The sequence below is a fragment of the Notolabrus celidotus genome, chromosome 22 (assembly GCF_009762535.1).
Source record: "Notolabrus celidotus isolate fNotCel1 chromosome 22, fNotCel1.pri, whole genome shotgun sequence".
Lineage (NCBI taxonomy): Eukaryota > Metazoa > Chordata > Actinopteri > Labriformes > Labridae > Notolabrus > Notolabrus celidotus.
Genome location: NC_048293.1, coordinates 3524671 through 3548051, shown reverse-complemented (window position 1 = coordinate 3548051; position 23381 = coordinate 3524671). Strand labels below are relative to the sequence as shown.

At 42.3% G+C, this 23381-nt stretch overlaps 1 protein-coding gene and 1 long non-coding RNA gene across 16 annotated transcripts in view; one reads left to right on the top strand and one right to left on the bottom strand.

Moving 5' to 3' along the window:
• LOC117805865 overlaps positions 1-23381 on the bottom strand; it is a 128392-nt gene that overhangs the window by 67859 nt on the left and 37152 nt on the right. The gene's annotated exons all lie outside the window — the stretch shown is intronic.
• dnmt3ab (DNA (cytosine-5-)-methyltransferase 3 alpha b) overlaps positions 1236-23381 on the top strand; it is a 55956-nt gene continuing 33810 nt past the window's right edge. For 2 of the 4 annotated variants that reach the window (XM_034674437.1, XM_034674436.1), the window contains exons 1-4: positions 1249-1379; positions 2582-2771; positions 7303-7410; positions 14426-14783. In XM_034674437.1, coding sequence (XP_034530328.1) covers positions 2691-2771; positions 7303-7410; positions 14426-14783 — 547 coding nt within the window. In that variant the 5' untranslated portion in view covers positions 1249-1379; positions 2582-2690. Of the gene's footprint in view, positions 1380-2581; positions 2772-7302; positions 7411-14425; positions 14784-23381 lie in introns of all 4 variants that reach the window. The other 2 variants (XM_034674439.1, XM_034674438.1) reach the window with 2 other exon arrangements.

Genomic DNA, 23381 nt, shown 5'->3' with positions numbered 1-23381 from the left:
CTCTTCTTAACATTCCTACTACGGAACCTTGATGGAACATTTCATTAACGTGTTTGTGAAAGGTCGGTGTGAGCCTACATGGTATTAGCTGAGCTAGCGTCTTGTGCTATTTAAAACCTGAACAGTGTTGGATGACAGACTGTGCAGAGGAGCAGATGACATGTTGCATGTCTACATGCTTCTCATTTGTTTTCATAATGTATTGGCCTGTTTATGAGACAGCACTACAGCACATTGAAAATACAATACCTGGTAGCAGCTTTGAATGGACACAGATGTATGCAGAAGTGTGATGTAGTCTTGAAATGAATCACTTAATTCAGGGTCGTCAAACCCATTTCAGTTCAGGGGGACCAGGACCAGTAAAATCATAACATAATAACCTAGAAATAAAGACAACTCCAAATGTTTCCCTTTGTTTTAGCACAAAAAAAGTACAAGTACTTTCTGAAAATGTTCACATTTAATGAACTATCTTTCTACAAAAAAACGCTGTTGTATTTTTCGCCACGATGAGTCTCATAGTGGGACCAAATATAATATACTTTAAGGACTGAAACCTGCTGCGAACACACTGAGCACACAGGTTTCCCAGTCACCTGACACAGTAATGCTTGTGTTAGTAGTGAAGGAAGCACCTATGACGCACCAACATGCATGGTAAGCACATGCATGATATGAAGCTCCTTCTGAAAATAGTGGATCCACTGCACATATACATACACTTGAGTGTTTATTGGATCTTGAAGTGCTCTAAAAATCTATGAAATTCAATCAGATTATGCAAACTGCAAATATTATTTTTCCCCCTCATAGAAAAAAAGGCCCGGAGCGTCGTTCAGGTGCACTCCGTCAGCCGTTTGATTGTATGCGCCCCCCAGGGGATGCATTAGAAAAGCAGTTACACATTTTTCACTTTGCGAAATCATCCGGATTGGAACCTCTGGCAGGCCGGATTGGAACCTTTGGCGGGCCGCTTTTGGCCCGCGGGCCGTATGTTAGACACCCCTGAAACTGTTTTTCGACTTTCTTCTGCAATCGATAAAGGAAAAGAAAATCCTCTTTGTTTCTGATCCCTGGCCTTTATATTATTCTGTATAAAGGGGTCCTATGGTAATGACTTATTAGACCCAGACCACTTCAGCCCTCCCTCTCCTCCCCTCCCCTCCCCTCCCCTCCCCTCCCCGGAGCCTTCACTCTGTCTGGCTTTAGGACCACGCGGCAGCCGGCAGACGGTCTGCGGGCTCCTGCAGTGAGAGCGGTGCATCTGGAAGCGAGCTGGCCGGCTGGGGAGGTGGAGGACGGGGAGAGAAGAGGAAGGAGGCTCCGGGAGCAAGCGAGACAAAAAAGGGTCAGGCCTGGGACTTGGGAAAAATCGGGTAACGAACACACAGCGATTCACGTATTTCAATCGGTTGAACCCGGCACTGTTAAGCTGAAGCAGGAAGGGGAACCTTTCTGTGAACAAAAAGGAAAAAAAAAAAAGCCTGAGAGCGGAAGGCGCTAGATGGAAATGGGGAAATAGCGATTTTGCTTTTTTGCAGATGTGCTGATTGGACATCGCGATGTACACTTGAACCTGAGCGACTTTACAGCCCAGAACCAGGACCGAGAGAACACCGGCCTCATTAAATATTATTAGAGTCATTTAAAGGGGGATTTATCCTGCTTCAGTGTCCGTGGCCTGTAAAAGAGCCACATCCCCCCCCGGGTCACACTGCTGCAGACTTCCCTTTGCTGGAAAGATGTCTGAAACTTTACATTTTAATGCAAAGCACATTGAATCATCAGCGCACGATCGCTGACGGCAGGAATGTAAGCGCGTGGCCTGCGTGGAGCTTGCGTGGAAATGCGGTGACATTAAACGCATGTGTCGCCTTATTAAGGTTTTTGTAGTGAACACGTCCTGGTTGATGCTTGCAATCATTTTAAGGAGTATAACTGATTTCAAGCCCTTAGAAATAAATCAGAAGCGACTGTCATCACTGTGGATTTAACCCTTCATTGGAGGGGATTTTACACAGCCCATCTGATTTAAGTCAGAAAAGATTTTTTGCACATTTCCACGAGTGCATTACTGTAACTGCTTCCCTGTGTGTGTGAGTGTGTAGCCTATGTGTGTGTGTGCGCATGGCTGACTGCCGGGGTAACTTTAACCCAGACACGTCAGGTGAAAATGAAATATTAATATCGTGAGTAATGTGTCAAACAGTGTTACCATGCTGGATTTATTCTGCATTCATTTCTGGCTCTCATGCGTTCAGCAGCAGCCATTTAATGTCGACTACTGTACTGTATGTACACCCATACATCCATGTGGTGTAAAAAAAAATGGCCTGGGCCCTATAGGCGATAGAAGCCATACAGTATCCTATAGCAGCCTTCCTATACATGACGTGCACTCAACAAAGGGAAGCTGATGCTCAGAAAGAGCCTCTTTATGACACAAAATGAAATTTGACCAAATAAAACCTCACTAAGCTTTTAGAAGAGGCAGCAAAAAAGCTTCATTCTGCCATCAACTGATATGCAGTCATATGTGATTTATTAACATGTTGTCCTTTTCTGTCTTATCTTCCAGGAGAGAGGAGGGATCATCTCTCATACCTTATTTTGAGTTCTTTTGAGTTTTCGTTTCACCTCACCCAACATCACCCATCATCAGACATTTCCCATAAGACCCTTCAACGATGCCGTCCAACACTGTCACCAACACCAACACAGCTGCATTCAAAAGCCCAGACTACATGGACTCACCAGGAAACAGAATGGTAAGACGCACATGAAATTGAAGAAAAAAAGGACCCCTCAGGGAGCTCACTTTAGGTTTGCATGAGACTCCCCTGACACTCGTCATGTTTTTGAATGGCTCAGGATTGCGCAGCGTTAGAGTCAGTGGGTTCAAAGAGTTCATTCAGTCATGTTCTGGCTTTTTTGAATGACCTGAGATAAGCTTCTGTTTGGTAGTTTTGGATTCTGCTCTTCAGTTCTGTAAAAGGCATTTCTTTGAAAAGGTCCTAAAGTGATCAGAGTGCTTTTTTAAAAGGAGATTAATCAGCCCTGGGCTAATCCAGCATTGAACTTGAAGTCTTTCCCTCAAGTGATCTATCAAGAGAAGATGTGTGCATGCATTTTTAGGTTTTCTTACTCTTATTAAAAGAGGAAGAAGAGGTTTGTACAGTCACTACAGCTCAAAGGTGGTTAAAACCTCACCCAGTTTTATGAATGGAGTTAATCCATCCGTCAACCTAATGCCTCATTGAGATCTGATATCCGAAGACTTAGTGGCATTGACTTGATCGTATTGATGTTTCCTGTTTATAGGAGAAATAGTCTGATTTTTACTGTCGAATCCGGCAGCATGTGTGGAGTGCAGTGTCACCTTTCATGAAGCAGACACTCATCACTATCATCATGGTGTGCGTCTGTGTGAGTGTGTGTGTGTGTGTGTGTGTGTAACAGCAGCATCAGTGATGCGACAGCAGCATCACACAGGAGGCTGTAGAGAGATGCAGCTGTATTATGAGACGCTTGCTGGTGCGATGGAGGTTGGTGACGTGGGCGTTGGCTGGTGGAGGTTTAGCTGGAGCTGGAATGGCTCGACAGCTCTTATACTGGGGGGGGTGGTGGTGGTGATGGTGGGGGGTGGTGGTGGTGATGGTGGGGGGGGGGGTCTGTCCTCTTCCTCTACGTTCCCATTACACAGAACTGCCCTTAGTGCTGTTGCCTGGCAACAGACATTGCCTTAAATAACCGGCTATCCAGACAGAAATAGTGGAGAGATATTGACAATGTAGTAGGGTTCACCCCAGGCAACAACAAATCATATTTCAGATTTTCTGTTGTCTTTTTTCTGAACATATTAGGGTGAAGCTGTGTGTGAAAATGGCGTCTTGTTCTCCGTCAGTGTGTCTGAGCTCTCGGGTTGGGAATTGGATGATGTTGTGTTCGCTGTGTTCCTGCAGGCACCACTGAATTGTGTCATCCATGTAAGTGGTTCCCAAATGAGCCTGCACACCGGGCTGCACTCAAAACGTGCTATTATCTATGCAAATGCTGCCGCCCTGTTAGGAAAAACTGAAGCACCAGGCTCTCTATTAATAATCACACAATGAGCGGACACCATCTGCAAAACACATTCTGTCAGAAAAAATATCTACATTTCAAATGAGCTTTCAAAGGCTCGTCTCTAACATCTGCATTGGGATTCAGTAATTCATTGTTAAGTATTCTGCGATGATTTCTGCAGGTTTGAGGGCAATATTTATCAATTACAACCCCATGTCCATTAATCACTTCCTCTGATCACATCCATCTCTTTATGCTAATCAGTTTTCCACCCCAGGACACTAATGGTTGATGGATTTATTCCATTTCAGCAGCAAACTCTCTCAGGATGAAACATAGCCTGACCTTTGAAATTCCTGCCTGTGTTTATTAACATCCTCCATCTTTTAAATTATTTAACATATAGAGTCTGAAGGCACAAGTCCAGTTTTTTTAAAGAGTGTTTTTTATGGCCTTCATTGCCTTTAATGGGCAGCTGATGGAAAAGAGCAGAGAGAAAAGGTGATGAGGCTCTTTGCTGAGATTACATGCGTAGTATACTGTCATCCATCAGACTGTGTGCCCACGTGAAGAGTTGGCTGTAGTACCACTGCAAAGGTTTTTTCTATGTCAAAGGCCACGTTACAGGAAAATGAAACACCATTACTCATCTGCATCTCCAGATACAAATGCTTCCAATGTGACAGCCTATTTGAGATGTAACATTTACCATTCCTCCCTTTGACCTGTTAAAGTCACTCCTTCACTGTATCACCCCTCCTCCTTCAATTCACCACCACCCCAGCACTCACTCACAGGCTCCAACTCCCCGTGGGTTAAGACATTTTTCTCATCACTTCCCATCATTTCCATTTTAAACTTATCTGTTACCATCTGACCCAAAACATCTGGGATTCCCCGAGACTGAGAGTCCACTAGGGAGCTCCCCAGTGAACCACCTAATAGGCCTTTTTTTCCATCACATGTGAACCACTAGTGAGGGGCACTCAGGCAATGTAAGCCCACCAGTGGTTGGTATAGCAATGCAACATACACAAACCGTAAGATGGATGACACTGTGGTCAAAGCGCTTTGTTTGTTTTGGGTTTTGGGGCCATGAATTCTCTGTTTCATCATTTGTCTGCATTTCTTCCACCTGAAGGTCATGTTAATAAGTATTTTGAAAAGGTAGTCATGGTTCATAATGTCACTGAAAGTTCCTCTCACTAACTCTGAAGTAGGAGCTAAAAATACATCTTGGTAGCATTTTAAAATCTTAAACTTTACTAGTTTTTGTAGTAAGTGCACCTTCTGCATGGTGCCTCGCTCTCTCTGCATACTTATGGTAGCTTTATGCTATGCTAGTTTGACCTAACACAGTTTGCAGTTAACTTCAATACTTTTGGGGGATTTTGAAGAGGAAGTAGTTCCTTACAGAGTTTTCTGACAGTCTATTGCATCAATGCTTCCGTCTTCTTTTGCTATTAACCGGTGGTAAGCAAACAGCATTTAGATCAGGGGTGTCTAACATACGGCCCGCGGGCCAAAAGCGGCCATCCAGAGGTTCCATTCCGGCCCGCCAGAGGTTCCAATCCGGCCTGCCAGAGGTTCCAATCCGGATGATTTCGCAAAACGAAAAATGTGTAACTTCTTTTCTAATGTATCCTCTGGGGGGCACATACAATCAAACGGCTGACGGAGTGCACCTGAACGACGCTCCGGGCCTTATTTCTATGAGGGGGAAAAAATAATATTTGCAGTTTGCATAATCTGGTTGAATTTCATAGATTTTTAGAGCACTTCAAGATCCAATAAACACTAAAGTGTATGTATATGTGCAGTGGATCCACTATTTTCAGAAGGAGCCTCATATCATGCATGTGCTTACCATACATGTTGGTGCGTCATAGGTGCTTCCTTCACTACTAACACTAGCATTACTATGTCAGGTGACTGGGAAATCTGTGTGCTCAGTGTGTTCGCAGCAGGTTTCAGTCCTTAAAGTATATTATATTTGGCCCCACTATGAGACTCATCATGGCGAAAAATAGAACAGCGGTTTTTGTAGAAAGATTATTAGTTCATTATATTAGTTCATTAAATGTGAACATTTTCAGAAAGTACTTGTACTTTTTTGTGCTAAAACAAAAGGGAACATTTGGAATTGTCCTTATTTATATGTTATTATGTTATGATTTTACTGGTCCGGCCCACTTCAGATCAACTCGGCTGTATGTGGCCCCTGAACTGAAATGGGTTTGACACCCCTGATTTAGATGATCCACAGCGACTGTACATGCAGCAGTTATAACCAATTCACAGGCCTGGTAAAAACAATGAAAAACAAACAAAACTAAAAGTGGGACACCTGTCCCTGGTCTCCCCTACTTATATTCTGTAGTTAAGTCACTGTATTGTCTTGTTGCATTTAACAGCATCCTTTATACACAAACACAGTCCATGCACAGTAATAATCTATTGTCATTCTTCCCCACAGTGCTTGAGTTAAAACCAATGTACTTAACGACAAGTAAACAGAAGGCCTCTGTCCCAGAAAGCCTTACAGTGCAGAGAGCTCATTTATCTTGTCGGGAATCTCACATTCAATACTGAAGGAATTTAATAAGAACCCAGCCCTCCACCCCCCACTGAAGCTGTCAATGATGGCCTTGCAATCTCATTTGCATTCAGACCTGGTGCTGGTGGTCCTATTCAGTCAATATTGGAACTCAAAGCATCTACATTAGGATCATCTTTTCTCCCATCAACCACGGGGGCACTTGGTGGTGGCGGACACGGGGCTTTGTTCATGGGGGTAGACAGTTTTATTAATCAAAGGGAAATTGCAGCGGGGGAAGACAGGGGCCGGTCGACGTCTTTGTAACGGTGTCAAGGGGGGATTGTCTGTGGAAGGTCAGCGCTGCGTCCGTGGAGCCTTCACTTCGGCGTAGTTCAAAGGAACGTGCCATTCACTTTCTATCTGTGTCATTGTCCACTCAGCCAAAGATACTCAAGGACCCACTGCAGCCCCTCCTCCCTAAATGTTCAAGTGTTTCAGTGAGGTGCAGTTTTGTGTGGGTTCAGACGATCTGGTATTACTTCTTCTGCAACCATTGCTGAGGTCAAACACTCACTATATGAACAAATACTATCCTTAACGTTATCATAGAAATCAGGCACTCGTCCTCAAGTTAAAACAGTCACCTGATCACCACCAAACCAAGGTGCTCATGATGTTTTCTTTTATGTTGACAGGGTGAAAGCACAATACTGGACAGGGATCTGATGAAAGAGGAGAAGTCAGCTAAAAGTAGTGCCTCATTCAAAGTCAGCAAGCCTGGAAGAAAACGCAAGCAGTTTCCGGTGAGTATTTAACATGTCATCATTCACATGGATCCATATGTTCTTATTTAAAGAGATTTTCTCAACCCTTCAGGACTGTTTTAGTCTGAGGTTTAGTGAAGAGTTTGAGTCAAATGTTGTTCTGAATATTACATGGTCTAGGTAGGCTTAATAAAAAAGCAAGGCCAAACAGGAAGTGTAAAAACTTTCCTGTTATTGTGGAGAATGCAATGTGGGAGAGATCAGTGGGCCTTTTTTCTTAAAGGTATTCAACATGTTGTGCACATGAAGAGTAAAAGGAAGTGTCAAGGATGGAAAAAGAATGCAGGGTGAAGAGGGGTCCAAACCACTGTGTGAAGAGGTGAATGTTGGGGTGAAGATATTATCAAAGATTCTTATTATGTGGTGGGGGTAGGGTGTTTCAGATGCTCTTTGACCCAGCAGTAAGTCCTGTGATTGGAGCACAATGCTCTAAGTAAAACAAAGAGCTTGTTGGATGATCAACCAACCATCCAACCATCAAATTTAACTTCCTCTCTCTTTGCCTAAAGACGATTAATGATTAAAATACCAAGGCTAGCCTTTCCCACATTCCTCTGATGTCTGGATTTGAGAATTTAGGTGCATTTTTTGTGACTTTTTCAGACTTGACATCCAGACTCTCACTCTAACTTCAAGCAGTGATAGGCTGCATGAAAGTATGTAGGGTTAGATCCTCTTGCTGAAGCACATCTCTAGAGAACTTGTGCAATAACATTACAAAAAGTTTGTTCTGACACCTCCAATTGAAAAATGATTGCAACTAAAGCTAAAGTACCAAGCAGGACCCAAAGTCATCCGGTCAAATGAAACAAGTATTAAAGCCACTTTTTTTTTTAAGGTATATTCTTTGGGCTTTTACCATAGACTGTATAAATAATGGACATAGTATCCGTGACGTCACCTATCTGTTCCTGAGCGCTGTTTTGAAGCCAATCGACGACGGCAGCCATATTGGAAATGCGGAACTCAACCAGGCATAGTGTGACATAAAGAGGCGGAGTTTGAGCCTCTTAGCCAACGGTGTTTGTGTTCCCGTCCGGGAGGCAAGTCAGTCATGTCCTTATTTGGGCAAAAACTCGTAATCTTAATATCTTCTGAACCATTGCGTTAGAAATAAATTCACCCCCCGTACAGTGTGTGCCGATAGAGAGATTAGCTACGTAGAGCCAAGCCGTTTTTTGAACCAGACTGTAAACATGTTTATTAATGCTGCAAAGATCGTCTTTTTTGAATGGGTGTGTATGTGGTTTCCTGTGTTTCTGCAGCCAGCCTCAAGCAGATTCTCGATGAATTGCAGTTTATAACACTTCCGCACGGGCTTCATAGTTTGGGACCGGAGGTTGCTGCTTGGCTTTTACACCTTTATTTATAGAGGAGAGGACAACAGATAGTGTAGGAAACTGGGAGAGAGTGACATGCGGGATAGAGGCCGCAGGCTGAAGTCGAACCCAGGCCACCCGCTAGGCCGCTACATGGGCGCACAACTTACCCATTAGGCTAAATCCGCGCTCAAAACCACTTTTTAAAGAACAAATCTAGAAAAATAACAACTGGACTCAGGATCAGAATCAGGTTTATCCCCAAGTAGGTTATCACATGCAAGACATTTGTCTTGGTGCAAAAACAATGAACATAGAAGCAGAATAAAAACAAAGTCAAAAGTGAGTGCAGGGCTATGTTCCTGAAGTCAGAGAACTTGAATAGAATAAGATCAAATCATCTACAAAGAATATAAATATACAAAACAAGTGTAGTGTAGTGGGAGAGCTGTACAGTTTTGATTAAATGCAAAGCCTGATTGGCCAGCTACCCTGCCTACATTTCATATAGCCTATGGAGTTGTTAAGCTCAGCACAGTGTATTTGACAGCATTGGCAGTTCACACTTTAACAATGTTATTATGTAAAACATAATTTTGATGGAGTGAAGTTTTGATGTTTTTGCAGCAATATTCATTAGGATACATATTGGATATCAAATGAAGCCCTCTCTTGGTGTCCTTTTCAATCTGAGGATACTGGTTCTCTCATTGATGCCCAGCCCTTATAGCGTCTCCACACTTCTTATGACAGCAGGTTTTTCACAGCAACATTGACTATGATCTTTTGGAACATGGTCTTTATACTAGATTGGAAGCTCTAATGCGAAAAGCTTTGCATTGCAGGTACTCATCACTTTGTACTCAAAAGCATCACACAGTCTCCTGCATGTTTCTCACCTGATCACAAACACTACAATAACATCATAAGTTATCAGTCTGTGATGTCTTTTGGAGTTAAAAGAGCTGATTTCATAATGACTCTTGGGGCATCATGTACCTGGGTGTTTTGTTCCCTGAGATGTTATCATTAGCATAAACCCCTGCTTCACATCTTGTTAATGAATTCTCTTGGTGTTTACTAAACACAGAGATTACAGAAACATGTACAGGTAGGTGTGTTGTGGAGGGATACGCCTGAGGGTTTGTGTCTGAGTGTATTTACAGCAGCTGAGGGGGACGAAGAATAGCTGGAGTCAGAATCAGGGCGCCTTGGTGACTGTTTCCACAGCTGAGGGGGATTGAACACGTGCCAGACGCTGTGGTTATATAGATGTTTTAATGTTGTGGTTCTTATGTGTACCAGATAGTCACTTAACATTTTCCTGCCAACTTTATATGCTATCTACAAAGTACTTATTGGATTCTCAGTTTGAATCTGAAAGATACTCCGACAAAAAAAACAGGTTTCCGTTTTTTTTTCTTTGTGCTAATTATTAAACATCAGGGAAAACACTGAACGCCTGCTTATAAATGCATACCATAGTTAAGTATTGATTCATTCACATCAGTTCACAGAGGGGTTTATATTTTACATATTAACAGACCATGCTGCTCTTTACTATCGCAGGTCAGGGCTGAAACAGTCACTGACTTCAGATAGTCTAAAGGAAGCCTTCAATGTATAAAACTAGCTCCTAAATTCACTCATAAGGTGTTATTTTAAAGCTTTTTTTTTTTAAAAACATGTTTTTATTAAGATTTTCAGAAAGTTTTACAGAGTGTAAAGAATAAAGTCAGACAGAAAAACAAACAAACAAACAAACACAAAACAAAACAGGGCTTACATTATTCTACATAGCATCACTAGCACAATATTTCTTAAGACAAATTTTTAAAGAGAGGTAAGCAGTGAGCAGTAAAATCAGACACTGCCAGGGTACTCTGTCCAATTGGGTAAGATAATCAGGAAAAGGCTGCCAGATGTTGAAAAATTTGGTGAGATTTCCCATCATGCCATACCGGATTTTCTCCATGTGCAGTACACAGGTGAGGTCAGACAGCCAGGTCTTGAACTGGGGCACAGTGTCAGACTTCCAGAGATTTAATATCACTCTCTTAGCAATTACCATACCATACATGATAGTGATCTGCACAGAGAGACTTTGATTATATAAAGATGGAGAATACCCAAATAATGCTATCTCAGGGTCCGGTTTGAACCATAGACTGTATAAAATATGGACGTAGTATCCGTGACGTCACCCATCTGTTCCTGAGAGCTGTTTTGAAGCAAATCGACGGCAGCAGCCATATTGGTAATGCGGAACTCAACTAGGCAGAGTGTCACGTAGTGTGAGTCTCTTAGCCAATGGCTGTGTGTTCCCGACCGGGAGTCACGTCAGTCATGTCCTTATTTGGGCAAAACTCATAATCTTAATATCTTCTTAACCGTCACGTTAGAAAAAAATTCACCCCCCGTACAGTGTGTGCCATTAGAGAGATTAGCGTTGTAGGGCCAAGCTGTTTTTTGAACCAGGCTGTAAACATGTTTATTAATGCTGCAAAGATCGTCTTTTTCCCATTCATATCTATGTGGTTTCTGGTGTTTCTGCAGCCAGCCTCAAGCAGATTTTAGATGTATTGCAGTTTATATCGCTTCCGCATTGGCTTCATCGTTTGAGACCGGAGCTTGCCGCTTGGTTTGAACACACAGCCATACACTCCAGAAAACCAGGTGTTATTTTAAAGCTGAATGTGGCTGTGATACCAGCTGTGCATGCTGGCATGTGTCAAGACTAAGAACTAGTAGATGGGTTGATTGAGAACTGATCAAAGAATGTTTCAAAATATTTGTGGGTGTAACACAAGGCAAGATTTTTGCATTCAATTTGGGAATAATCTAGGTAATCACCTGTGTTGTAACTCAGACTACATTCACACTGCAGACAAAAGTCACCTAAATCAGATTTTTTTTTTTTTGCTCATGTTACTCAGAGCAGATTTTTCATGAAAGTTTGAACAGTGCAAGTTACACAGAATCTTATCTCTTTGAATCAGAGTTTGGCTTCTTCATATGTGGTCTTGAATCAGATACAGGTCGTGTGATCTTTACGTCACTCTTGAGCAACTCATTGCAGCAGTTGCACCATAAAAAGCCATCATTCAAAATCTGACCCTTTCTCCTCTTCCTCATTATCACCTCATCGATTCGCAAGCTTCCTCAGTGGATCAATTTCAACGTGGGAATCTGAATCGAGCATCAAGGCTTACAGTGTGAACGCAGCCTCAATAATCAAGAGGATTTCATATAACTCCTCTATCGTTGTTTAATTTACTAGAGTGCTGACGAGTATTCGTACAAACATGTCTTTAAAGAAGACAGAACATTCATCTATCCTGTTTTGGCTCCTTATTTTGTTTCCTCCAACTCCCTGGTAAAAAATATCAACCAATCAATCAATTTGTGTTTGTATAGCACCAATTTATAAGAAGTGATATCACTAGACACTTAAAAAAGCAGTTGTATAAAGTACTCTTTGGTATATTAAATTAAAGTGCTAGATGTTAACTCTCGAGTCCTCAGTTCCTGAATTCTCCACTATGCCAACCAGCTAGTTTTTAACTTTGTTAGAGTTAGAGTGCAGAGCTTCTTTTTTTTTTTTTTTAAGTTATGTTTTTGGCCTTTTTGCCTTTATTAGATAGTACAGCTGAAGAGAGACAGGAAATGTGGGGAGTAGAGAGTGGGGGAAGACATGCAGGAAATGGTCGACTGGCTGGGAATCGAACCGGCGACCCCTGCGACGAGGACTGCAGCCTCTGTACATGGGGTGCTTAGACCGCTAGGCCACCAGCAACCCCAGAGTGCAGAGCTTCTACAGCTGATAATCACAGCTCACTGATGCAGTTGGAAATGACTCTGATGAGAACAGATGTAGAACAGCAAAGTTGCCAGATGCAAAAATGGTCCCACCATTCCCTCAGCTGGTCTTTGATGTAAAAGAAGTCAGTTTGATTAAACAGTGATTTGAGGTGGAGCTTGTTGTGTTGCAGTTGCAGTGCTGCAGCAGTGAACTGGGTTTTGGAGCCAGTGGTTTATGTTGACCTCTGTCTGCCTGTCTGAGCTGCCTCGTTTACCCACTGTGACCTTTGACCTCTGGCAGGGGCCACATGTAGTTCAGTGGGCCGCTAATCTGTTACGTAATTCTTTCAGCAACAGTTGTGTTTACTGTTTCTCTCTCTCTCTGTGTGTGTGGGTGAGGCTATTAGCTAAATGTGTGCTTGTGTTTGACTTTCACACTGCAGCCTTTTTTTGGAGTTACAAATTGAGTCAGAATATTAATAACCTCTGAGCTTGTTGTTTTCATTCATGGTGTCAAACAGATTTACAAGCCCGCAGCTCTCTATGAGTGCAACTGTTTAGAATTGACTGTTAATTTGTTCTCTGTTACCACGAGCATGAAGTCATTCAGATCTCTGCGGCTTGCATGGAATGCTTGAAATCTAACTTTGGCTCAATGTAGCTTTGTTTTATGATACTGTTCGACTTTCATGAATGCCTCAGTCTTTACAGGACTAGTTTACCTTAGTGTTTTCACATTCACTCTGCTAGAACAAGGTACATTTGACCTTTTAGCTACAGGATCCTGTGTTTGCTAAACACCGCCCGCAGAAAGACAGATGCCTCCTGAGGCGTTTCTGTCTCCTGCCCAATATGCAAACTGCTCTGCCTTTACCTACAGGGGATGAGAGCTTCAGCGCTACTCTCATCAGTGCTGACAGTCTGATCTCACAAGACATGCTCCACTTTCTGCTCCCAGTGACCCAGTAATGGGATTGTCTGAGAAAGAGTCTTTTTCTGGCTATTTTTAGGTAGGAGCAGAGACATGCAGATCAGATTTTTTTAACACTTAGAGTAGAGACGTATCTTTTCTAGGTCTTACGAGAGAATCAGTGGGTTTTTTCTAAGTAAAGGAAGATGTGAGAGCTGAATGTCTGCCTCTGTAACTCTAGATAGGTCAGCTCTCTTTGAATTCACTCCTCTGCAAAAGAATGAAATAGTTTCACTGGGCGTTCCAAAGCTGGCCGGAGTGAAAACGTCTTCCCTGTCAAACAGCCAACATTCTTGACATATTTCCGTGCTGCTGTAATGGTGAATGCACGGCTACAGGAAGCTCAGTCTTGTACCTGATGAACTCGAGTGTAATCCTTTCCTTGCTCGCGAGTTAATGGCCGTACAGCAGATTTACTGGCACGGCTTTGAAGTTTACAACTGGAGTTTAACAGAGCTGAATGGGAAATGCCATAATTCACTGACTAATAAGTGTAGAAGTGGAGCTACGTGTTTGATTGGGTCCAGATGGAGCTGAGGGATGAAATTAAGCTTATCTTACATTAAAGGGATGATTACTTTCATTCATATTTTCTTTTAAATCGCTCATTTTGCCTGTAGACACTGCAGAGTGCTTATCTTCACTCTTGATAGTTTCAGCTGTTTTATTGTTGCTGAGGGAGATGACCTTTTTCAAAGCATGCTGGATGATTTGTTGGATCTTGTGAATGGTTTTGTTTATAGCACAGCCGGCTACACTATATCCAGAGATATGTCAAAAGTGCCCATTCAGAAAGCCGTTTTATTCCTTCAGAACTTCAGACTGTAACATACTGCAGCAATAATCATCTCCAAAGCTGATAGATGTCAGGATGTTATAGTTTCATCCTCCTCTCCCCCTGCAGGTGGAGAGCTGCGGCTCTCTGAAAGGCAGTGTGAGTGTGGGCAACAGCTACTCGGGGCTGGGTAGGCCGTCCATGGCACAGGTCCACAATGGAGATGTGGGCGGGCACAGGGACAGGACATCTGAAGCCTGCTTCCCCAAACAGGAGAGGAGGGAAGTGGAGAACGGGATCCCCAGAGAGCCTTCCTCCTGCCGGGCAGAGGACAGCTCACAGGATCAGAGCCCGAGCCTGAGCCCGCCCCAGGAGAACGGATTCCTGCTCAGCCGGGAAGAGCAGGACGCGGAGAAAGACAAGGACGACAGCCTGACGCCTCCGCGCAAGAAAAGAGGGAGGCGGAAACTGGAGCGTCCAACGAAATGTGAGTTTTTTGGCTTTAAGTCTGTTTGGCTTATCGTTTGATCTGCTCTCTTTGGATCCAGCAGGAAAAACATCATGTGGATGTGACGAGTACAATATGTTCAGTAATGAACTGTAGATGGATGCAAAACTGAGAGTGGGCTAAAAGTGGTGCTGTTACAGAAAGGCACTTATAGATCGGAGCTGCAGTGGAAATCAGACTTGACTGTTAATATTTATAGAATGCATAATATCATGACCGTTAAGAATGCTTCATGACACATCATTACCCGGCTTTCTTACTAATCACCCAGCTGTGTTTCATATTTGATTCTGATTGGTCAAACCCCCAAACAACAGTTATCAATTCTGAATAACAAGAGCAATGCCAGGGACAACCAGATCAAACACCTCAAATCAAATCAATCTGAGGAAAAGGCACATATCACTGCCTGGTGACACTGCGGCAAAAATGTACTTCCTGATAGCATCAGTAAACGACATGGAGGATATTTCTAATATGACTATTTATTTATTTGGAGAGCACAACAAAGCTTAAAGGTGACATATCATGCAAAATTGACTTTTTAATGGTTCTCTACCTGAAATCTGCCCCTGTTTTGATTTCTCCACCTTTCTGTAAATGTGTGTGAAACGAGCCGTTTCAGACTTCCGTGTTTTTGTTACGTAACAACAATATCCGGTCTGTCACAGAGTCAGAGCTCAGAGCTTTTTCAGCCCATAGACTGTATAAAATAATACTGAATCCCTCCTCCGTTTTTCATTACCTGCACAAATGTGTGCCAACAAGGAGCTTAGGAGGGAGGCATGCTAGTTGTAGGCTGTCTTAATAAACACAAAGGTCGGTTTTACTCCCCACGTCTGCAGATTTGAAGATCTAGTGGATGATTTTTATTTATCATGGATAAGTGCTAGCGCTAGTTAGCATAGCCACATAGCTACATGTTCGTAGCTGTGTACCAAGACACACGTCGACATACTGATAAATAAAACAACAAGAAACACTAAATCTGTGACCAATCCTTCAGAAAGGTCCTGCTACAGGCGCCTCTCCGTCAGGATCAGATTCTGGATCAGATTCAGAGGGTTGAAGTAACGTGATCTCTGAGCAGCCGTGTATATTCAGCCAACATGTAAACATTAGATCAACGTGCTGGAGAGCCGACGCACATCCACTTCCTGAGGGGGCGTGGTCAGAGAGAAAACAGAGTGTTCTGAGGAGGACTGAAGAAGAGGGTTCTTCAGGCATGCCAAAATCTGATTTCAAAGTGGTTTTTTTTAGCATAAACTTTAAAGACATGTTTTGGGGACCTCTTAGACCAATATATATTGATGAAAAAAGCGTGATATGTCACCTTTAATGGCTGACCAATCAACCAAAAATGAAGAAAACAGACACAAAGAAATCCCAAACTTCAACACGGTATGAGCTTTGGTGTGACAGGACTAGTGGAATGAGAAGAACATGCAAACAGAAAAGTTAGGGGGAAGAGCCGTATCGGTGCTGCTGTCATTTTCTACATCTGTCAAGAATGCCAACTGATGTTTTGACTTTACTATGACTGAAAATGTTAAGTTTAATGTGATGACAGTAAAGCAGGATAATGTCCAGACTTTTACATGAATGAAAATGTTAAGTTTAATGTTAATTTGATGGTTTGATGAAAATACCATAGCCATGGAAGAGCTACTAACCTTCAAAATTGAGGGGCTATTTTTATAGCTGTACAACTAAATCATCTTTAAATCGATACTTAGTGTCAACTTGTTTGAATCTCTAGTTGGTAGCCAGTAAGCAGGATAATGTAAAGTGAGTAGTCTAAATAGTTCTAAGTTGCCTTAATAGTATGAATTGTGCTAAATCAGTTTAAAGAGAACAAGAATTAAGCAATTTGAAATATTTTTTAAAAGTATAAGTAATGTTTCTTGCAAATAAAATCTGCATTTGTTAGCAGGCTGGCCCCATTTTTTGTTTTCTAATAAATCATTTGAAATTGAGTTTTGATCCCACAGAAGTGAACCATCAGCAGCCACAGTGCAGCAGCAGATAACATTAGCCTTTACCGATGCTATAAATCAGGGGGGCATTGTTTGGAGAGAGTGGTGCTGACAGGTAGTTTTTTTAGGCCAAGATGAAGATTAACAATATCACTTAGCCTCCCCCACACTCTCTGCCTTCAACCCCTATCTCTCTCTCTCTGGAAGCCACGTGTCTCTCTCTCTCCCTCCTCTTTCGGCCACAGAGACGCCGGCTATGACCTTGATGAGGAGTGCAGTAAATAAAGCCAAGGGAGGAGCCACTCGTCTCCTGGCAACCAGCCTCAGTTGGGAGCTGGCAGGTCTCTGTTGTGGCCGCCTCTCTGTCGGGGGCCATGCCAGGTGGATGGCGTTTGGCCCAGAACTCTGTACAGTCTGAGTCTGCACCGGGCTTTCACCTGATCTGTGCTTTTAGGATCTGTTACCTCACTTTGAGGCTCAAATCTGGGATCATACTGTTTGCTTTGTAGTGCAAACTACATTTAAGAATGAGGTCTGTATTTCTGCTACATGATCTGGGTTTGGGTCCTATAGTGCACAGTTTTAGTAGATATAGTGTTGAACACAGGGCAAAAAGAATGTCTTATTCTATATATTTACCTTGATGATGAGAATATCTGACGGGTTCATAATATTTATATCCAAAGGGGACTATGAGTTATTACTTCCAATTTATTTTAAGCGTTTGATTGTAAGTAAGCCAGTAAAAATGTATTTATATAGCACTTTTAAAACGCTCGGTTACAAAGTGCTTCACAGGCACAAAACAATAAAACAAGCAAGATAGAAACAAAATATATGTGTAGAAATAATCAGACAAGCAAGGCAATAGACAGACAACAGTAGATATTAGATGGGAGGTTCTATGAAGGCCTGTGTATACAAATGTGTTTTGAGTAATTTCTTAAAGTTATCAACAGACTCAGCAGACCTGATGGCTTGAGGCAGCACATTCCAGAGGGAGGGGGCGTAGATGGAAAAAGCATGGTCACCTTTTGCTCTATAGTAAGAACGAGGGATGGAAAGAAGGCCGAGATCAGCTGATCTGAGTGGACAAGGGGTGGAATAAGGGATGAAGAGTTTGGAGATGTAACTGGGGGCAAGATCATGCAGAGCTTTGTATGTGGTTAGAAGGATCTTGAAATTAATTCTGAATTTAACGGGAAGCCAGTGGAGTGATGCAAGAACAGGGGTGATATGGGACTGACAGCTGGTGCGAGTTAGTAATCTGGCGGCTGCATTTTGGATTAACTGTAAGCGGTGTAGAGATGATTGACTTAGACAGGTGTAAAGGGAATTGCAATAATCTAAACAGGAGAAAATGAAAGCATGAGTTAATGTGTCCAGGTCGGAAAGAGAAAGCATTGATCGGATTTTGGCTATACTGCGGAGTTGGAGGAAACAGGATTGGATGAGTTTGGAGATGTGCTGTTCAAAAGTGATTCCTAGGTTTATTGCAGTGGGTTTGATATTAAGTTTTAAAGGTGACATATCATGCAAAATGGACTTTTTAATGGTTCTCTACCTAAAATATGTTTCCCTGGCATGTCTACAAACCCCCCGAGAATGAAAAAAATCCATTCTGCCCCTGTTCTGATTTCTCCACCTTTCTGTAAATGTGTGTGAAACGAGCCGTTTCAGACTTCAGTGTTTTTGTTACGTAACAACAATATCCGGTCTGTCACGGAGTCAGAGCTCGGAGCTTGTTCAGCCCATAGACTGTATAAAATAATACTGAATCCCCCCTCCGTTTTTCATTACCTGCACAAATGTGTGGTAACGAGGAGCTTAGGAGGGAGGCATGCTAGTTGTAGGCTGTCTTAATAAACACAAAGGTCGGTTTTACTCCCCACGTCTGCAGATTTGAAGATCTAGTGGATGATTTTTATTTATCATGGATAAGTGCTAGCGCTAGTTAGCATAGCTACATAGCTACATGTCGTAGCTGTAGCTGTGTACCAAGACACACGTCGACATACTGACAAATAAAACAACAAGAAACACAGAATCTGTGACCAATCCTTCAGTAAGGTCCTGCTGCCTTTCTGGCAGAGGTCGGTTTTACTCCCCACATCTGCAGATTTGAAGATATAGTGGATGATTTTTATTTGTCATGGATAAGTGCTAGCGCTAATTAGCATAGCCACATAGCTACATGTTCATAGCTGTAGCTGTAGCTGTAGCTGTGTACCAAGACACACGTCTACATACTGACAAATAAAACAACAAGAAACACTAAATCTGTGACCAATCCTTCATAAAAGGTCCTGCTGCCTTTCTGGCAGAGGTCGGTTTTACTCCCCACGTCTGCAGATTTGAAGATCTAGTGGATGATTTTTATTTATCATGGATAAGTGCTAGCGCTAGTTAGCATAGCTACATAGCTACATGTTCGTAGCTGTGTACCAAGACACACGTCGACATACTGATAAATAAAACAACAAGAAACACTAAATCTGTGACCAATCCTTCAGAAAGGTCCTGCTACAGGCGCCTCTCCGTCAGGATCAGATTCAGAGGGTTGAAGTAACACAATCTCTGAGCAGCCGTGTATATTCAGCCAACATATAAACATTAGATCAACGTGCCGGACAGCCGAGGCACATCCACTTCCTGAGGGGGCGTGGTCAGAGAGAAAACAGAGTGTTCTGAGGAGGACTGAAGAAGAGGGTTTTTCAGGCATGCCAAAATCTGATTTCAAAGTGTTTTTTGAGCATAAACTTTAAAGACATGTTTTGGGGACCTCTTAGACCAATATATATTGATGAAAAAAGCGTGATATGTCACCTTTAAATTCTTGTCTGCAATTAGTCTTCAACATGTACAGTGTGATTCAAATAAACAGCTTTCACTATCATAAGTTGATTATACACCACTGTGACCATACACTACTCTTGGAGTAATACATGTAGAAATACATTCGCCACAATACAGCAAGATGCTTTCTTAAGTCCTCACAGCTAACTAATATGGGTACAGCTCCGGTTTTCTTTTAGTCACCACTGAACCTTCTCTGTGAATGACCATTAGGTTCAAATCAGTTTGTTTTTAGTCAACGGTCTTAACAGAATGAGCTGGCTGGGCCAATTTAGATCTGCACAGGGTATTATATAGTTTCTATTTACAGTACTTCCTCTGTTTAAGGAAGATTTCCCCTAAAAAATGTTTGACAAATGAAGATTGTTTCTCATTTTGGTCGAGTATTATTAATATAACTAGGGGCGCCCGATTCAGTCGCCTAAACTAGCAGGTTGGCAGCATTTGGTTGAACAAAATAATATTTGTACTACTTTAGACCCAAAATGTTGATCATATGTTGAGTCTAAGCCATCTGTAGCTCCAGTTAATGGCTACTGCAAAAATGATATAATGCTCAACTACCTGGATGTAAACAAGCACAGGTGACATATGGTATCTAGTAGCATGGCGCGTATATCTGTATTTTGATCTAGAAAATGGAGATTGAGTGTTGTGAAGGCTTTGTCTGGTTAAACTGGTATATAATATAACCACTCCACCAGAGCAATGTATAACCAGTGCAGGCATGAGAATGTTAACCGGCAAGGAGATCTGATGGCTGGTGGTGCTAGCTCTGCTAATGTTAGCCATACTCAGCAAACCAATCGGACTTTGTTTACCTGCAGACTCTGGGATCCCGTGCTTTGCTGTGTCATATAAATTGTGCTCAATTTAAACTCTTTTCTAAATGTTTTTAATGTTTAAATTAGTTGGATAGTTGGAAATAAATGTTTGTTGTAACAACAATTCAGTTGGTCGCTTCGAAACATCCCTAGATATAGCGAAGCACAGAGGGTCTAATGCAAAGATGCTATTGTCTTATAAGAAGTGAAGGGAGAGAATTGTTACAGTCAGTTTTATCTCCCTATATCATACTCTTAAATGTTCTTTTCTTTAATCTGTCTCTTGGAGCAAAATAATAAAGGTGCCACATTAAATCCCATTCATTTAATGTAGCACTGTAACCTCTTGTATTAAGTTCAGTGAGATGGAAACATGCAGGGAGCTACGGATGTATGAGGTTGTATGAATGAATTGTCTCACATGAGGTGAGGTGGTTTTTGATGTTCATGCATTGACTGTGTATCAATACAGACAGCGCCTCTCCATTTCCTCCCAGGGTGAGGTGTGAAGCCATAATACCGCCTATATGGGTGCATATACATTTTGCACTGGTGGATTCAAGACATGCACTGAAGTGACCTTTGAGTTTTTGATGAACAGTCAAAGCTCCCTCGGGTTGTACAGTCTAAGGCAGAACATACTCTTGTGTTTATTTGAAGCCGGCAGTCATTATTATGGAAAGTTAAATGACTCTTGTGTTGGTGTTAGTCACTTTCTCTCTGATCGTTCTTCCTCTACTCACTCAGATGTATTCATTCGTCGTAGATACAGTACAGTCTTGGGCATTACATTTCAGCTGCAGCCCTGATGTTATGCAACAAAACGGTATAGGGCATTGAAAACTATTTCAAAACCTCAATTGAAAGCACTTCATTTCAAATCTTAAAATACAACAAGTACAAGGCTTAGGTGCTTTGATTAGACTCTATTTTAGAATGAAAGCAATAAAGCACACAGAATGTCTTTGATGACTATATTTCACATGGAAATAATACAGGAAGGCCAAAGTGTTGGCCAACAGTTGCTTCTACAAGTTCATCCAGCTTTCAGAAAGAAGACAACAAACGTACTCCGCTGAACTCGCTTTCAAACACAAATCCCTGTCATAAGCATTTCGAGTGACTGACAGGCTTCACATAACCTAAGCTAATCTAAACTGCTCCGCTCTGAAGCTCAAACCACAGGGGGACTCATGGCAAAACAAAACTCTTAACATGTCACCCAGTTTGGTACAAAAAGGATGTTAAAAGGTGTCAGAACTTTTGTGCAGAAAAGTCTCCTTACAGGAAGTCATGTCTTTTACATTTTCATTACCAGGGCTGAACTTAAGACCGCCTCAACAGAAAGAGGAACTGAGTATTCAGCACAAGCAGTGTTAGCCACAAACAGAGAAAGAGGCATACGGAAATTCAGATAAGAGGCCTATGCGGGGTCTGCAGGCCCCTCTAGACCTGCAGCAGATGTTAGTGACATGCTCTGTTCTTCTGTGTAGGATGCAGGCAGACATGTGCAGTCACGTAGTCTTGTGTGATCAGAGTGCAGGACGGACAGTTTGCTGTGTGTCAGATAACAGTCACAAACTTCTTGTTCGCGTTTGCCTGTGTCTTTTGAAAGGCTGTGAATTATAAGAACAATACTTGCATGAATTCTTTCAGGCAGGACGGCAAACTTTGACGGGATTTAGAGAGTAAAAGTTGTGTTTTAATGTGAAGACTGCAGGTTGGAGAGTGAGCTTGATAAAAAGGACTGTTGGAAACTTAAGGGTAGAAAGAGTGAGCTTGTGCAACATCATACAAAGGGCCCATGAAGACTTTTAATTTGCATTATGTCACAGAAATGAAACCACAGTACAGCCCCGAGTTTAATCGCTAAGTGATATCCAGAGTGCAATAAAACCCCTGGCGAAGTTACCCTGCAGGATGTCTTGAGTTACTTTAAATGCATCAAACAGTAAATCTGACTATTACTAAAATATAGTCATGCAGTAATGAGATTACAAGAGTGTTGGTATATTCATCTCAGAGAGGAGAGTCCTTGGTGTGAGGCAGTGTGGTGGATCGATAGTAAGCTAAAGTTATCCATCTGGAGGGCACAGGAAGGATTTGAGCCCCGGCTGGAGGGGAACTGAGCTGTAGCAATACGAGAGCTGGAACCCGCTCAAACTGGCAAGGTATACTCTCTGAGGGCAACATTAGCCAGCTCCTTTCACAAACCCAGTGACCTTGGCGGTCTGCAGCGCCTCACCGATTTGTTATATAGTCACTTATTCCAGATAAGGACGAGGAGACGTGGATAGAAAAATGAAAAGAGCAAGGTGGAGGGAGGGATAAGGAGCTCGGCAGCACATGGAACCAACTTGAAGAGGCCGCTAAGAGAGCAGACTATTGTTTGGACAGGCCTTTAGGGTACTTCACTGAGAAGCCGGCGTTAGCTGTGCAGAAAACATGCCATCAAAAGTTGTCCGGAGCCTCTCAGGGCTCAAGTGTTATGATAGTGTTTGGGCTTGGACTCAGAAGATAGTCATGTTTACTCAGGCTGTGCCATCGTGCTAATTTAGGGAGCAGTTGCCTGAATGATGTGTGTAAACTCTGCTGGTGTCATATCACAGAGCCTGGGCACTTTTAGAAACACTTGTTTACGCTGAAATGAAACATTGTGATAGTAGTAACAGAGATGTTGGTTTGCGCTTCAATAATGATGCTGATTTGGCATCCTTATCTCTGTTTCTGCTGCTGCTGCTGCTGCTGTGAGTAAAAATCTTTTCATGAATCACGGATCCTGACTGCAGTCCTAGTGTTTCAGTTGGGTGGTGTCCATGCTCCTTGGCTAACCCCTCGCTGCTCTGCTGAACACAGGAAAACAATGTTGTTTAAGAATGAATAACATGCCCTTGTTGTTTTGGACCTCCAGGTCTTAAATC